The 18,111-nt window shown below is 33.5% G+C and overlaps 1 protein-coding gene across 7 annotated transcripts in view; it reads right to left on the bottom strand.

Moving 5' to 3' along the window:
* The window catches only part of USP34 (ubiquitin specific peptidase 34), a 209,536-nt gene that overhangs the window by 22,904 nt on the left and 168,521 nt on the right, over positions 1 to 18,111 (bottom strand). For all 7 annotated transcript variants that reach the window (XM_033125149.1, XM_033125154.1, XM_033125155.1 and 4 more), the window contains 15 exons: positions 17,346 to 17,410; positions 17,181 to 17,256; positions 17,044 to 17,091; positions 16,862 to 16,927; positions 14,964 to 15,044; positions 13,333 to 13,418; positions 12,777 to 12,945; positions 12,598 to 12,672; positions 11,277 to 11,428; positions 7,741 to 7,789; positions 7,557 to 7,661; positions 7,433 to 7,477; positions 5,976 to 6,080; positions 4,755 to 4,902; positions 853 to 1,487 (listed from right to left, as the gene is read on the bottom strand). In XM_033125149.1, the coding sequence (XP_032981040.1) occupies positions 853 to 1,487; positions 4,755 to 4,902; positions 5,976 to 6,080; positions 7,433 to 7,477; positions 7,557 to 7,661; positions 7,741 to 7,789; positions 11,277 to 11,428; positions 12,598 to 12,672; positions 12,777 to 12,945; positions 13,333 to 13,418; positions 14,964 to 15,044; positions 16,862 to 16,927; positions 17,044 to 17,091; positions 17,181 to 17,256; positions 17,346 to 17,410 (1,905 nt within the window). The remainder of the gene's footprint in view (positions 1 to 852; positions 1,488 to 4,754; positions 4,903 to 5,975; positions 6,081 to 7,432; positions 7,478 to 7,556; positions 7,662 to 7,740; positions 7,790 to 11,276; positions 11,429 to 12,597; positions 12,673 to 12,776; positions 12,946 to 13,332; positions 13,419 to 14,963; positions 15,045 to 16,861; positions 16,928 to 17,043; positions 17,092 to 17,180; positions 17,257 to 17,345; positions 17,411 to 18,111) is intronic.

Raw genomic sequence — 18,111 nt, 5'->3', positions numbered from 1 at the left:
AAGGTCCTTTTTTTGACAAGAAAAGTAATACCAATACTTAAAATACCCTTATCGAACTCTTAAGTAAATGTTGAATGTGTTGAAAAAGTTCCCACTCCTCCAACTCCCACCATCTATTTAGCAACAATTTCTCATATTAGCAGTTTGTGGCCTCTGAGTTAACAGTAGCTTTAAAAAGAATTCTGCATTTCCCTTCCACATCCCCCTTCCCAGATTTATAACCTCTTGGTATAATCTTCTATTTACAACAGAGAGTAAGGGATGACAGTGAAAAGAAATATCCAGGAATGACAGCCTTATATAGAGGGGGGAAATTTTTAATATGAAACCTACAAATAGTCTGCAGAAAAAAAAGGATCTGATGTATACTGCATGTATTTGTATTCTGATAGACTCCTTAACCATTTTTTTCACTTGAATGTAGTGTGAGAAAAAAATACTAGGGAATACTACAGCAAAGATAAAGTATTGTCTAGCTCATAGCTTAGCATAACATATAGATCTTGATAACAAATACCTAAATAGTAAATACTTCCCTAAAACTTTACCACAAAGCTGACTTTTTTCATTAGGTACATATGAAAGACACATTTACAAAACCACAAATTAAAATTGTTAAGTTTCAGTAAAGAGAAAATTTGAACATCAACCTAAGAAAAACTATACATAAACTTACAAATTTTATAACCATAGAGCATTTTACATGTTTTCAAGAAAACAGATGCATTTAAGTCTTTAAGAAAGAATGGTTAGACTATACTCCCGTCTGTGTCACCACTTCCCCCAAGTGGAAAAACAGGTGTTTCCAATCAATTTGAGGATAAAGATGTAACAGTTATTAATTTTACTCACTCCAGGGTATTGGCTGGCATGTGGTGTAAGATTCTTAAAGGCCCACTGGATGTTCTGGTGAGAAGCCAGCTGTCGTGTGAATGCAGGAGACTGCTCACAGCAGAGCCTCAGAATGCCGTAGTAGGCAGGTAGCATCCCACGGTTAAAAAGCACCACATCCTGATCATCATGGTCAGCAAGGATGTAATTGAAGGCAATGTTCTTGGTTACCACTGGGTTCTGAACAATAAGGCGGATATTCTCTGGACAGTCAGCACACACATTGTACCAAAATGAAAGCAAAGCCTGTTTATTGTGATTTGTAGCTATTGCTGGCTCAGAAAGTTTAGGCTGGAAAAGGTTCCACAAATCCATGAAATATGTGGAAAACATCAGCTTCTCAGTTTTGGAAATTAAACAGTAAGTCATAAAGCTAAAATAGGGCACTAGCTTTGTAGTGCCATGAACAGCAGCATCAACATAAAGTTTGGCTCTTGAGAGCAAACCAAGGAGCACGTTGTAGACCTGATGCAGGACTACTGTTGTGTCTGGACTGAGTGGAAGGTCACGGGTTGGGATGTGCAAAGACCTTGTTGACCGGAACATCTGGCGGAATGAATTGCTTGGTATAAGGGACACCAGAAGATAAGCTGCAGCTATAAAATGTAAAACAAAACTGTCAGATAGATCCTTACAAGATATAAAATAGATTGAAGAGCAGTCATTAAACACAAAGCTACTCTTCCCTTTAAAAATTAAAATGAATAAAAATTAAGGGACATGAACATCTCTTTTAATATCTTTCTGATCTACCATTGGCCCCATAGAAATATACGAAGGAATGATGAAAACAGACATTTTTCTATTCTATGGAGACAATAATCACATTAGCAGAAACAGGTTTCACCTCTTTTTTCAGCTTTCTCAAGATGCAGCATTTTCTCACTTATTTTATCATTTCATTCTTCTCTGGAAACATGGTTTAACAGGAAGAACACAGCATTTGAAGCCAGAAAACCAACATAAGGCTGTCTAACATGGTCAAATCATTTAATGTTTTGGGGTCTTAGTTTCTAACATGGTCAAATCATTTAATGTTTTGGGGTCTTAGTTTTCTTTCTTCTTCTTTACAAAATAATGGTAAATTATTTTGTAATAATTTACAGATAATGGTAAAATACATTATGTTATAAAGATAGAATGAGATCTTCTATCTAAAAGTCCTTTGTAATATATAAAATTATATATATGCCAATTATAGAATATTAACTTTGGAAAATCTTTAAGTCTTCTAGGCTAACCTTGCATACAAAGAAAGAATCCCTCCTTAAACATACCTAAAAAATGTTACTAAACCTATGCTATAATTCTGTTCTTAGAATTAATGACTCATTAGTTGAGTCCATCTGTAAAAGCAGTTACTATGAGCAAGGCATTGAACTAAGTACTTTACAAACATTATCTCATTTAATCCTCATAATCATCCTGGAGGTAGGTGGAATCATATCAGAATATTCGAATCTTGGAGAAGCAAAGACCAAGGTCACATAAATAAGGTCAGATAAAGAGGTGGAGCCCAGATGACGATGACAATGACGATGATAATGGTAAAACAGTAACAATCACAACAAGAATTGCTAACATTTATCGAACATTTATTATCCCCTTTCACTCAGACTTAAAACAGTAAAACCACCCCTTATTACACAGCTAGTGGCACAACTGGAATTCAAACCCAGACTGTAAAGACTAGGAGCTAATGCTCATAATAACATTCACTACAGAGCTTCCTCAAGGCCTGTAATTCCTTACTTTAACTTTTTTCACTATCACTACTAATTCTCCCACTATTCTACCTATAATCTGGTAATTTCCATTGTACTTACAAGGCAAATTAAGTCAGTGTTTCTAAAATTAATCTATTTTACAGATTTCAAATTAAACTTTATTTCTGCACAATACTTCATTTGTACATTTTTTTTCACCTATATATTGCGCTAATAGTCTATTTTCAGTTGAGCTCAATTTAATATGTTTCAAATATAAAAAGTTGGCATGTAGGTATCATCCTGATCAGTTTTTGTGTAAAACTGCAATTAATAAAAATCATTTGTGATTAAAAATAAACTATTCAGTTGAATTCAGAACAAAATCTACTTCCATTTCTATATGGCAACTGCTAACTATTTTAAGACACCAATTATGTCTCAAGTTTTCTTCTTTATCTAGACTAAACATTCTCAGTCATGCCTTAAAATTATTGTGTAGGATTTAAAAGTATTTGTCTTTAGTTTTTCTTCTATACATGTTACTGTAATTCTTATTCTGTTACATTAATTCTAATTCATATATATATAGATATGTATATATATATATATATATTTTAATTCTTATTCTAAGTTATATTAATTTAAGTATTTGGGCCTTTTTTTCCAAGTTACATGATGTCAAAAACACTTGTTGATATCACTATAGTTTTCGCTATTATAATCTTAAAATGATGTATTATAACAATTTATTTCTTAATTGAATATCCTGCTTTTAATTTTTCACAACTATAAGTAAATGCTGTTGGATATCCATATTTTGGATGACTTACACTGGAATTCCTGAAATAGTACTACTGAGCTAAAACAGGCAGAAACTTGCAAGGATCTTGGTACATATTGTTAAAGTGCCTTTCATAATAGTAACATTAACTTACAATGTCCCTGCAATGTATGAGAATGCCATTTCTTGAGCACTGTCATGAATATTAGGTTTTAACTAGCTACAAAACTTTTTTTGGTTCAGGTTTTTAAATTCTTTTATGTTCAGAAGTCAGGACAGGAATGCCAACCAGCAAAATTAGAGTGCCCTTTGCATCACATCATATCTATGGTACATGCATCAACATGACTTTTCAGGTACGATGCTAACCTTAATCCCCTGGCAGAGTTAATGTTTGTCAAGTTTCTTCAGTTAAAGTTATTTCCCCAACCCCCCACACTCTACCTTTGAAAGTAAGACACTAAGCTCACACAAAAGGTGTGGGGAATTACATTCTACCTCCCTAGGGAGACAATGTACATCATTTTTTTGACCTTTTTCTGTATGGGAGATGTCTTCTCCATTTATTTATTCAATCATTTATTTATATTAGTATGGACTCGTGAATTATTTATATTATACTTTGGGTTGCAATCCAGTGCTTGTTAGTTATTTTTTTACTCAAACTGTTCCAGCTTTGGACATTGGGAACTCTTTCAGATTGGGTCTATGTCCCTTTGACATACTTGATAGCATTTTGGTTTTTGAGTACTTTACTTTCTGGTTTTACAAGATGCTCCAGACTCATCTTGTATATTAGCTGCCCCAAACCTAGAATCAGCCATTTCTCCAAGGAGCTGTGATTCTTTTTACTGGAGAATGATGTTTAGAAAGACATCTGGGTATGTTTGATATGCTTGTTGCTACTGGAATGTCACTGATTCTATGCCCTCTCAGTGGACAGCTACCAAATATGATTTTGTTGATTAAACTTTGATGATTAAAGAAACTTAAAGTATTAACTACTTTAATTTTTATTTCTTTGAATACTATCAAAAGAGAACATGTTCTATGTTTACAAGGCATTTTTCTATTCTGTGAAATATCTGTATTTTGTATTTGTCCATTTGTCTTCCAAGATCTTTGTTTATTTTCTTCTGGCCTGTGTAATAAAGATGTTTATAATTTAACTCCCATAATTTCAGTAAATATTTTCCCTCAGCTTGTTTTACTGCTATAGGTTTCCAAATATTAATACAACGTTGGCCTTTAAGACCAGTATCTCTAAGAGCCTTTGCATTATACAATAGTGGGCATATTGTTGTCACTGTAAGAACAAAACAAAAAACAAAACCTGGAACAACAACAAATGGTTTGTTGAGTATTTGACTTACAAGTCCTGACTCTAGGATAATTGTGAGCCAAAAGAAACCGCTCGACCCAGTTTTCCATATTCTGTAGGACCCAGCTGTGTGCCAGTTTATTTCGCGGTGTCTGCACTGCCAACCAATCCAGACACTGAGAAGGATTGTATTCAATTACCTACAAATAAAACGATAAGAACAGAATATAAAGCCAACTGAATGAGCAGTTACTTTTTTACTTACTTTTGGTATATACCATTAAACACTTAAAGTCAAAATAGTTTTTGGAAAACCAGAACCTAACAAAGTTTCAACTGTGTTTTTTCCCATTTTTAAAGGACTTACTTTTTTTACCAATCAACAGGAAATGTTTAGGATAATTTGTCATTAATTTACAAAATAAAATAAAAATAACTAAGGATTCTAACGTAAGACCAATAAGAGAAACCAAAGACTTTTAGGTCTTGTTAAGTTTGTAAATTTCTTCTTAAGTGCTTTTAATTCTCTCTAGTTTCTCATCTTTATGTTTCTTATTGTTTGTTCAATCTGTTACTACATAAACGAGAATGAAAACTAGCTCACCGCACTGCTGGGAGATTTTTTTTTCCCATGGGAAAATGGAATCTCAGGAATCTAAAGTAGAGCTTGGAAAACTATGGCTTGCAAGGTCAAATTCTGTGACTTGCCTGATTTTGCGAAGTTTTTATTGGAGTACAACTATACCCACTCATTTATGTATTGTCCATGGCTGGTTTTATGCTACAACAGCAGCTGAGTGGTTCCAACTGAGACAATATAACCCACAAAGCCTAAAATATTTACTACCTGGCTGGTTAAAGTTTGCTGACCGCTGGTCTGGAAAGCGGGCTTTTCCAACACTCACTAAGGAAAAATTTTGTGACTTCAGTAGTAACTCTGGAAGAAAGGAAGTGGTTGGTACTTCCTCCACCATTTTGTCAAATGGGCTTCCATAATTTTATCTTTTTTTGATGTTAGGGGAGTGAGAACCTCAGATTAGCTAAAGGCTATTTGTGATTCTAGGAGAAAAGTCTTAAACATCTGGGAGACTAGCTAAGAACTCTTTTTTCCCTCAGACCTTCTGACTAAAGTGTCCCTTCTTTCCTGTAACTTACTAAATCTATTTTGGGTTACCTAAGTTGGAAGAAACTGGCACTTAAAATGGTAGTGACTGTATTAGACAAATAAAATCCTCAGAAAAATAAATACTGAAACATCTGCTGCAAGACTTACCTCCCATATCCTCTGCAGAATGTAAGATGCAAAGGGAGGCATTCCTGGAGGTCCACCAGCAAACTCCATTAGCATAGTCAACAATTTAAAGAAAGGATTGGCTGCCTGTAAAAGACATGCAAGACTTTGCATTTAGACCTATTTGAACCCATCTCTTTCAGCAGAAAAGAAACACATGTAACTTTTGTTATGTATCACATTTAAATCTGCTGTATTAGGTTTACAGCGCTTGGTACTCCCGCATGTGAACTTGAACTATAATAAAGCAGCAGGATCAGATAGGAATACAAAGTCAATTGCATGGAAACCACATGTAACAGAAGACATGTATTTCTCTGGATGTCATGTCAATTTGGGGAAAAAGAAAAAATCAAAACTCTTGTTTATGAAACAACCATGTTTATAGAAAATTTTAGACTAAAAGTTTCCTGTAGCCACCTTTGATCTCGAAGATATAATTTGTATTAATATATATATACTTTTTTTCCAAGTCAAGTTGTTGTGCTTTCAATCTTAGTTGTGGAGGGGGCTGTTCAGCTTCAAGTTGTTGTCCTTTCAGCCATAGTTGTGGAGGGTGCAGCTCAGCTCCAGGTCCAGTTGCCGTTCCTAGATGCAGGGGGCACAGCCCACCAGCCCTTGCGGGAGTCGAACCTGGCAACCTTGTGGTTGAGAGGACGCACTCCAACCAACTGAGCCATCCCAAAGGCAGCTCAGCTCAAGGTACTGTGTTCAATCTTAGTTGCAGGGGCGTTGCCCACCATCCCTTGCGGGACTCGAGGAATTAAAATGGCAACCTTGTGGTTGAGAGCCTGTGCTCCAACCAACTGAGCCATCCTGGAGGCAGCTCAGCTCAAGGTGCCGTGTTCAATCTTAGCTGCAGGGGGCGGAGCCCACCATCCCTTGTGGGACTCGAGGAGTTGAATTCGCAACCTTGTGATTGAGAGCCCACTGGCCCATGTGGGAATCGAACCGGCAGCCTTCGGAGTTAGGAGCATGGAGCTCTAACTGCCTGAGCCACTGGGCCGGCCCTGTATTAATATTTGACATGTATTATCAAAGTAGCTGTAAATTTCCATTTTACAAAAATATTTTTGTACACTATTGTGTTCCATTTTCGTATACTTCCCATCTATGCAGTGTTTTGGTTAGTATACTTTTTCTTATGCACAATTATGATATAAACTTAAAACCAAACAACTTCAAAGCTTAGTTTCTAGGTTTCACTGACATGTTGAACCTACACGTAAATTTACATTTTATTGAAAAAATTACACTTGTGATAAAACATGAAGAGCTAACTCAGTTTATTCAAACTACATACTTAAAAACAGGCTATCATGTTACAGGGGCACCACAATAACATTTTTTTCAAGGACAATTACAAAGGTTCATTTGAAAGCACTGTCATCAATACTGCTGGTAGTTCTAAAAACATGAATTAACAAACGTCTACATACCTCAGGAGTCAATTTTGCTATTGATGTGAAAAGCATGGATACGATCTAAAACAGAAAGGAGAATTTCAGAATATTTTTTTCAAAATTAACAAAAAATTTTTTAAGACTGTTTCTCAGCACTTACATGTTCTGCAAGTCGATTATTGTATCGACATAGGCTGAAAATCAGATTACAAGTTTGTCTTATATTGATGCCATCACGAATATGTTGAAACAAGAAGGGAAATCCCTGTTAAAAGCAAAAGTTGCTTATTTAAGAACTGTCATTTTTTTGATTATCCAGTGATCTAATTCAGAGAAGGTATTACCTTTCCTCCTGTCAATGCTGCCATGTCAGTCTGAGATAATGTCAAATGCCTGAAAGAAAACATTAGTGGAAATAAGTTTTTCTTCCCTCTGTACTACTTTATAGCTATTTCTATCATGATACTCATCAAAATTGTCGATTCAATTACAACTATACCAACTCATCATCATAAAATGAACTCTGAACTTTCTGCTAGCTAGACTGCTTGCTAAACATATTTTCGACCATCTCCCAAGATTCCAGGATTGGCATATGGAAGCTCAAATCTACTTCAGTTCCATCTAATTAATTCAGTATTTTGTTATAACACTAGGATAGGTTTAATTTAGAAAGCTTTTTTGACATGTGAACCTTCAATGCAAAATGAAATTAACAAGAAATACTTGAAGAGTTTCGCTTCCCAGTTTAAAATCACTGTACATTTCTTTTTAAACTCATTACAGAAAATTTTAGTACAAAAATAGAAAGAATAGTGTTAGTATCCCATCATTCAGCTTCAAATTACCAATTTGTGGCCAGTCTTGTTTCAGTTGTACTTCCTACTCACTCAATATGGACTATTCTGAAGCAACTGCAGATATTTTATCATTTAATCCATAAATCTCTAACATATTTCAAAAACATAACCACACTACCATTATTCAAACCTGAAATAAATCAACCATTCCCTACTATCATACAAATCCAGTGTACAATTTCCTCAAGTTTCTAAAGCAATTTTTTTACTTAATTTGTTTAAATCAGGATTAAAATAAAGTCCTCTGTTGCAATTGGCTGAAATGTCTTTTAAAGCTCTTTTAGACTATTGGTTTCCCCTCCGATTTTGTTTTCATCTTGCAACTTATCTGTTGAAGAAAGCAGGTGGTTTGTCCTATAGAATTTCCCACATTTCCATTTTGCTGACTGTACCCTTGCAGTGCTGTTTTAACATGTTCCTCTAGCCCCGTATTTCCTACAAACTGGTATTTAGGTCTAAAGACTTGATCAAATCCAAGTTTGACTTTTTAATCAAGAATACTTTATAGGTGGTGGTATGGATTTCATTAGGAGGCACACAATGAAAATTTGTCTCTCTTTTTGTAATGTTTTCAGCCAATGATGATCACTTCCTAGATACATTATTTCATTTGGGGTGCAAAATATTGATATTCTAATTCCAGATTACGTGCTCGTTTATCAGCTCAAATACCTTTCATGATGAACTTCCTCTCACTTACCATTTGGTTGCCACGTGGTATAACTCTTGCAGGTAAAGATAAATGCTTAATATTGTTCCTCTATTAATAGGTTTCCAAAATTATGACTTGGTTATCTAATATACTCCAAAGGTTGTCAATAAGTTTTTAAAACTTGTTTTAAGGCATCATTATGAACTCATGGATTTAAACATCGGTCATGTGTTTTAGTCCACTTATAGTTATTACCATTATTATTAATGCTCAGGTTGCCCAATCTATGACCAGTAGAAACTTGTTCAAGTTGGTTCTTGAGGTCTTTTAACATGACCTCAGTAGGCTTTGATAACCTCTGCTTTACAGAATGACAAAACATTCCCAACTTCCCATTCATTTCTTGCCCTGGAATTGGCCATATTTCCTAAGACCCTTGATGTTTTTCACTGGGAAATGGTATCTAGAGACTATAAGCCAGATGCCAGAGGTACTCAATGATTCTGAGTTGGACAGGATTTCTAGGCCTTTTCAGAAAATGGAAGTTATGTAATGTATTTTTGTTTGCTCAAGATAAAAATACAACATGAATTCTACTGATATTTCCAAATTCATTCTTAAAGGTGCTATATAAAAACCCTATATTTGTATTTTGTCTTTTGCTGAAAATCTTGGTTTCTAATAACATTATCTTACTTGTTTTATTCTATAATATACAGAGTTTCGGGATAATAATTCCAATTATACTACCACCAATAATTAAGGATGATTTTACAATTATTTTTGTCTTCCAGGTACATCCTACTAGCAATTTACAGTTAAATTAATGTGCTCTAAAGTTACTTTAATTCCTCTCTAGTGGCTATGCCATCAGCTCAACATAAATAGGTTCATTTATTTCAGTCTGCTTTTGATTTTTACGGATTGCAATTTATTAATTTATTTATAATTATATGAAACATTTCCATGATGCCCAAGTTAAATCTAAAACAGAAAATAATGTATATTCTAAGAAGTCAAGCTTTCATTCCTTTCCCCTCCAGTCCATTTTCCCCTCCTCCAACCACAGGAAATTTTTTGTTTTTGATTTAGTCTTCAATTTTAAGAAATACAGTCAATGCTTGTTATTTGTAGTACTTGTGTTCTATAAAGTGCTGCAAACACCAAATAAGTGAATAATTCAATTACTGTTTGTGAAATACAGGGTTAATTTCCTATGAGCCTCTAGTCACAACATCTTTGTCAACCAATCGGTATTGATGTTACCTTGTTTTATGTGTTTCTGTTTAACGATATCTTATTTAATATATATTGATTCAACAGCATTGAACTCATAACAAACAGCACTATACAGCTCACAGCTGAATGAAGCCAACTTAACATGTTAATTTTCTCCCTAAGGCACACTATGGCTTTCTTGAGCTTTGGAGCACTTAACACTATGCACGGTGGCCATTTTAAACAGCCAAATCACCACCAAAAAGCATAAATGTGGAAATTGTAGCATATACCGCAAAAAGGACATTTGTTTACAATATGAGAACTGAAACAGGAAGGCAGAGTGTCACCATGTTTGACCTCAGCTACGGAAGTATATAATATGCAACTCCATTTTTTTTGCGACACTGCACATGTACATTCTGCAGTCCATGAATCACTATAAAAGCTTCTTAAGCACTGATTTTGGGATTACGAATAAATTTTAGCAAGCAGGCAAATTCACAAATAGGAGATCAATGAATAATGCAGGCGTAGGGACAGACACACACACACACACACAAGCCCGCTCTCACACTCTCTCTTGTTCTCATAGCCTCCCCTTTCTTAAAAAGTAGCATACTATATACACTTTTCCCTACCTTGCTTTTTTTTCACTTAGTAATATATTTATCTTAAAGATTTCTCCAAGATAGTACAGATATATTCCATACTACCTTTTTGCGGCTACAGAGTACTCTATTGAGTGGACGCCCTGTGTTTCAACTAGTCCACTCTTGGTGGACATTTCCAGTCTTCTGCTATTACAGACACTGCATCAATAAATAGCACTGCGCATACATCTTTCTATATATTGGGGATAGATTCTTAGAAATGAGATTGCTAAGTTAAAGGATGAATGCACATATAATTTTGCTAGATATTTTACTGTATAATTTCTCCAATGTATATTTCTAACATGACTCAGGCAAAGTTAAGAGTTTGATACAAAAAATTGAAATACTTATGCTACAAGGGTTGATGAATAGTGGTGTTATTATATAAAAAGAATTAAATAACAAAAGCTACTGCATTAACAGTGGTGAAACAATTATGTAAAAAGAATAAAAGCAAACATGCTTTAAGCATTTTGAATGTTGAAACATTTCACCTTTCTGAGCGAGACTGTTCAACCAAAAGAGCAACTAAAGCTATCATTTTTTCAAGGGCAGCTGGCCTGTATTTTTCCTCTGCCAGAGAGAGGATATCTTCTTCCTCCTCCTCTTCTTCCCCTTCTTCCTCTGACAACACTTCAACTTGAGGCTACAGAAGAACAAAATCCAATTTTAATGCAATATTAGTTTCAACAATATCTTGAGAGCACATAACATGATTGTTTTATATAACTATCCAGGGTAGATGGTGGCAGCAGTATCATGAAAAACAACCACTCAAAAGCTTAACCCTAACTTTTAAAAGTCTAAACCACATTCAAGACAATTTTAGACCTAATAGGCAGAACTGTAAAGAGCAATGATTCTCAACACTGGGACTATTTACTATACCTAAAGGGATAAATCCTTTAATAATTTTTTTTCGTATAGGCAAGTCTCTTCTTGGAAGATAAATCAGGATCAAAATATATCTGAGTATGATAAAACAGTATTTTCTATTTAGTAAAATTGCCAGTTACACAAATTAAGGAATCCTCATTTGCAGTTTTCAGGTAACCCAAATAGTAGGTATTTCAAAGAGATATTCACTTGGGCTTTAAAATGCAAGAGACTAAACAGATTTTATGACCTAACAAAAGCAAAAGAAAAGCCATCTAAAACAAGCAGCCATATAGGCTAGAATTAAATAGTAACCATTCATATTCTGAGAAGCATTACAACACAGTGGTTAACAGGTTAGGTCAGGAGTCCGACCAAGGATGAAAGCCCAACTCACTGTGATCTAAAACAAGTTTACGTCTTTGTGCCTCAAGTTCCTCATCTATAAAATGGAGATAACAAAAGTATTTACCTCTTAGGTTTGCAAAAAGGATTAAATAAGAAAGGGCAAATAGAGCATTTAATCCAATGTGGTCATTACAGACAACACAAATTCATGTAATATTGTAATATATGAATAGACCAGCTACTTCAATTTTCGGAAGATTCTGACAAACTTAATGGAAAAGGGCTTAAAAAAATCTGGCCTACAAAAATGGTCACCAAAACAATATGCTAATGATAGAATACCAAAGTAAGTGGTCATCGTTTTGCCTAAATTTATTTGCTTTGTTCCAGGGCCTTACCAGTGAAATGTATTACTGGACTGTTTCTGCTCTTGCTATATCCATTAAAAATATCAACCAAACATAGACCCTTAAAATTATCTAATGTCGGGGCCAGAAAGGACTTTACAGAGCTCAGATATCTAACGATTTTCCATGATACACTTGCAAACATGGCCTTTAAATTCCTGACATGAGACAGAATTGTACTTACATTTTCAGGCCCTTTGGTTCCCATGTAAAAATGTACCATTGTAGATATGGCTTGCAATGAAAGCAAAAACTGGCTCTAAAAATAAAAATATTGATTTAAAAATATAATATAAAAACAATTAAGTTTTAAATACTGAAAATAGGTACATAATCCCAGAAGTAAACAAGATATAGCCTCACCTCTTCTTCACCCATTTTGGCAAATTCGTAAAGGAAGGCAAAATACTCTGTAAGATGTTTACTGTGAGGTTTTACACCATGTTCCATAATTAATAACAGAGTTCTCACAAATCGAGTGACACATGAACGACCACCAATATCTTCTACTGAGGCATCCATATCATCGGACCTGAAAATATAATTTAATATATTTAGAGAAAGTATGAAGTCTGGAGACAGAAATTCTGGGAGGAGAAATATTTTTTGAAACCTGAATTTATCTCTTTCATCTTTGTAATAATAAATACCAATTACAATAATATAAGTAGTCGGATTCCAATTATTATGTCTGGCGAAATCAATCTAAACAAAAAAGATGAAGTCACAGTTATTTGTAGAGGACTTTTGAAGCTATACTTAATTAAAAATAAAACAAAGTTTTTCCTTCTTGATTTGTATTATTATAGATTATTTTTAAATAGAAGCACCTAGATATTTCAGTGTGGATATTTAAAAATACTTTGTAAGCAGATCATCAAAAAGTTTAAATATAAAATGTTCAAAAGGCACTTCTTACCCATCTTCCATTCCTGGTTGTAGATAGAGATGAGCGTGGACAGGTCTAAGTCTCTGAATCACGTGGATACACAAACGCTGAAACATCTATAAATGAAAAGATGTAACAACCCAAGGGCCAACTCACATCAGATAGCAAAGATATTGAAAAATTAACAAGATTCAAAATTCTCTGTCATCCATTTACATTTTTCCCAGATTATATTTTGACATTCTAAAGTTTTCCTGGAGTCTCAACTACAGACTGAAGATGTAAGGTGAAGTTCGCTTGAAAAACAGTATTCGGTTTTATAATAAGAGAAAACAACAACAGTAAGTTTCAGTAATAGAGAATACCAACAACAAAGCTTCACAAAACCCTCTTAACTAGAGAAGAGCCTCTAAATAAGATATAGAAATGCCCAATAAGCACATAAAAGTTGTTTGATATCATTAATTATTAGGGAAATGAAAACCAAAACCACCATGAGATACTAGTTCTTCACACCCATTAGGATGGCAAAAATAAAAAAGACAGTATAACAAATGTTGAAGAAGATGTAGGAAAACCAGAACCTTCATAGATTTCTAGTGGGAATATAAACTGGTACAGAAACTATGAAAAACAGTTTGGTAGTTCCTAAAAACTTTAAACATAAAGTGACCGTATGACCTAAGAATTCCACTCCTAGGTATGTATCAAAAAAAATTTGAAGACATATGTCTACACAAATATTTGTACATAAATCTTCATCATTTGATGAATGGATAAACAAAATTTGGAATATCCATTCAATGGAAAATGATTTGGGGGAAAAAAAGGAAATGAAGTACAAATACACGATACAACATTGATAAATCTTGAAAACACTGTTAGGACAAAGAAACCAGTCACAAAAGACCACATACTGCATGATTCCATTTATATGAAATGGTCAGAATAGGCAAATCCGTAGAAACAGAAGTAGATTAGTAGTTGCCAGGGGTTGGAGAGAAGACAGGATAAAATAAGAATGAGAAGTGACTGCTAACAGGTATGGGGCTTCTTTCTGGGGTGTTATAAAATTAGATAGATGATGGTTGCACAAATTTGAGAATATACTAAAAAAACACTAAATTTTACACTTTGAAAGGTTTTGGTGAATTTTATGATATAAGAATTCTATCTCAATAAGAACTGGAAAGTGGCATATTTCAGGTCAAATTTTTGGTTTTGTGTCATAAATGAAAACAAAGTAATACTTACATTTTCCTTGTCTAAATTTTCCAATTAGGAAAACAAATATTCATGTGACAGTTCAGAACCTATATGTACTATTCATTTCACTTTCAAGGCCATTTCAGAACCCTATCATGGTTAGAATATCTAAGGATCCGAAAAAGAATCAGTACAACTTATAAAGCAATCATAACAGAATCTAAGAGAATAGGTTTATATCTATCTTCCTACAACCATGAAATCTGAAGGATTTAAATCACTTGATTGGAATGATAATTGATTTGCTAAAAGAGATTCGTGAAAACAATAGTAAAATGACTTTTATAAGAGGTCCATCTTTTCAAGCTACTTTAAAAGCTGGGTGAAGACATATTCACAGGCAAATTTAGAATAATTAATTTGAAAGCCACTTTTTCAAATAAATTTTTTCTCACCTGTCTCACAATTTGGTTAGGGCACTTAATTAGTATCTGCATTGGCCACCAGTCATCATCAGCCATGCGGTCCAAAAACCACTGTAAAAAAAATAGTGCAATTTTAACATGCAACCAGTACTTGTTAAATGAGATAAAAATTACATAAGGATTTAACTTCTAGTCAATGTTTCAATTATTGTAAGTTCTTACCAAAGGAGATTCCTCAATTTTTAGAAATTTTTAGAGTCATAACCAGGATCGTCTTATTACATATTTCCATGGATGCCATTTAAACCACAGATGCCATTTACACTTGATGGCAACCTACAGTACTTATCACAATAAAATGGAATACTCTTTTCCTTTTAGTCCTCATAAATGTCATACTAGAGCTTCTTTTGTTCCCATTAATAATATGATCTGAGTATGATTTATTTTCTGTTTAAAAACAAGTTATGCTTTCTCAATAACCAAACACATGCTTCTTTATCTAAGAACAATTTCCCATTGATTTCAAGATATCTGTTAATTACATATTTAACTCCACTATTAAATTGTACTGCCTAGTTATGCTTATACACAATTACTAACAAGTGAAGAGAATTTTAACTCCTGATCGAGTTGCAGAGGCAAATCCTTAGTGAAAAAACTAAAATAAAAAATTTATAAAGAAAAATACAACAAAACAAATTATGACCTAATACACCCTTTGGATCTATGAAACAGCTTTTAAATGACATGGGAAGGGAATAGAAAAATGTTAAATAACACCAGGAGGATGCAATCAGCCAACACCGGCATGTGGAAAATCCTGCAGAACAAATGATGAAGTGGAAAAGAGAGAAAAAAAAAGAAAGTGTTATAGATGAAGGGAGGTTTAAGAGATAAGTACAAAATGCGGGCCTTGTTTGAATACTAATTTAAATACACCATCAAAAGAACTTTTTTTTTAGACAATTAGATAAAACTGAATAGATACTGGATGTTAAGGAATTGCTCCTAGGAATGAATGGAAGCATGTTATACTTATTTTTTAAATCCTCATCCATTAGAGATACCTACTGAGCATTTATGGATATGGATGGGTTTGCTTTAAGATACTTCAGCTCAAAAAGGCATAAATGAAAACAAAAGAATGTTACTATTTGTTGAAATTGGGTGATAGGTACATGAGTGCATCGTATCTTTCTACTTTTGTGCATGTTTTAAAATGTTCATTATAAAGTTTCAAAAAATTATGCCTTTGTATTTGAAATTTTCAATAATCAAATTCTATTTCACTGCTACGAGGCATGATTAGATGACCTTCTATAAAAAAATCTTCCAACTGTTTTTATCCATTGCATACTATGCTGCTATCTCCCACCTTTGAAATTTGTAAGACTTGAATTCCTAGGAAGATTAACACCCCTTTGAGAGCTAATTAAAAATGATAAATGATACTAAGATGGCAATATGGTTAAGTGATCATTATCTGTGAGCAGATTATCCCTTAGGAATATGTCTCTCTCATAATGAAACATGGGAGGAAATAAAATTAGACATAAATTAAACTAATATACTGGGATATATGCATTTTTTTCTCAGGGGAGAGGAGATATACATTTTTAAGTATTTTCTGATAACATTCAAAAGTGGTTAAGAAACATCTGGTAGTCTTTTGAAATTTCTATACTTTTTCCTTCAACTACATGGATGGAACCCAAGGATTTTTAAATAACTTAAAAATCAATTACTCAATCAGGGAAACAGATTTGATACATAAATTATAACTTTCAGCTATCAAGTAATTTTAGGAACAATTTACACTAGGCTCCCTATAATTTATAATGGATAAAACAATTTTGCTGTAGCATCTAAGAAAACAAAACAAAAAGGTGCATCTTAAGCATTGTTTGTTGAATTATTCACCTCACCTCACAAGCTGCTTGACTATTATTAAACTGTTTGGTCAACAATTCAATCCACTGAAGCATTGTGGGCTAAAAAAAGAAAAAGAAAGAAGTCACTGAAGGCATAAGGACTTCTGAGCTAAAAATAATGAAAACCAAAAGATATCTGATAAATGATGTAAAAATTCACAAAATAAAACACATACCTTTTCTTTTGAATGAATAAATGTCTCCAGGACAAAGGAAGTGCTTAACTGTAAGAAAAGATAAAATTAAGCAAAAACCTATTTAATTATTTTAAAGTAGTCAATTTTGAAAACATTATCTAAGGGTTAGATATTACCTTTGCTGTCATTAGGGACACAGCTTTGGGATCTGGTAAGGTACTGGGAATACAACTACACAACTGCCACATAAACCTAGAATTTAATAATAATAAGTTAAAATTCTTACAAGATAAAATTTTAAGTGTAACAAAAAAATGTATTACTAAATTTACCAAACTTACCCAAAATACGTGTGTTCAAAAATGTTTTTGTCTTGAAGAAACTGCATGTTATCATGCCAAATCCACTGAAGAAAAAAAAATGTAACATTAGGTATCAGAAAGCATGTGCTTCATAATTTTGCCAATATTTTTATTAGACAAAAAAGACTTGTTCTAAAAGAAACAAAACCCAAAATAAATGCATTTAAAATTCATGTTGATTTTTCCCCCAGGTATATGGAATATGAAAGTACTGTAAACTACTAAATCTGCTCTAATTTATCATTACGTATCTAGCTACCTCAAGTGATTGTTTTTTAAAAAAGATTTTGAAAGAACTCTGAAATCGCATCTGTCTAAAGACCAAATATATAAATAAATAAAACTACATTATATTCCATTTTGATAAGAACAGGTTATGAGAGAAAGGTTTATGTTTAAAAAGCAATAAAATATAGAACTTTAATTCAGGTTGGCAGACCTACATGAGAGGTGATTTCCCTGTTTACTCTATAAAAATCATCATATTATAGATTATTTTCTATGATTATAAAAATCATAGAAAAAAGATTATTTCTGACATTAGCCCCATAGAATTACTCTGCTGACGTTTTATGTTCCTTCATCTTTTTGTATACCCCAAACATGCTTTGTCATTGTCAATTAGTTCCATAAAATCATTTTTATCTGGAACAAATTTATGTTGTGATCATTGATATTACTGTGTTTATCCCTGTAAATATTTTCAACTACGTCTATTTGCCTCTCCCGCCCCCAGCCCACTACT

Source organism: Rhinolophus ferrumequinum, chromosome 13, assembly GCF_004115265.2.
Source record: "Rhinolophus ferrumequinum isolate MPI-CBG mRhiFer1 chromosome 13, mRhiFer1_v1.p, whole genome shotgun sequence".
In the NCBI taxonomy this organism is placed as follows: Eukaryota; Metazoa; Chordata; class Mammalia; order Chiroptera; family Rhinolophidae; genus Rhinolophus; species Rhinolophus ferrumequinum.
This window is presented reverse-complemented; position numbering and strand designations above follow the sequence as displayed.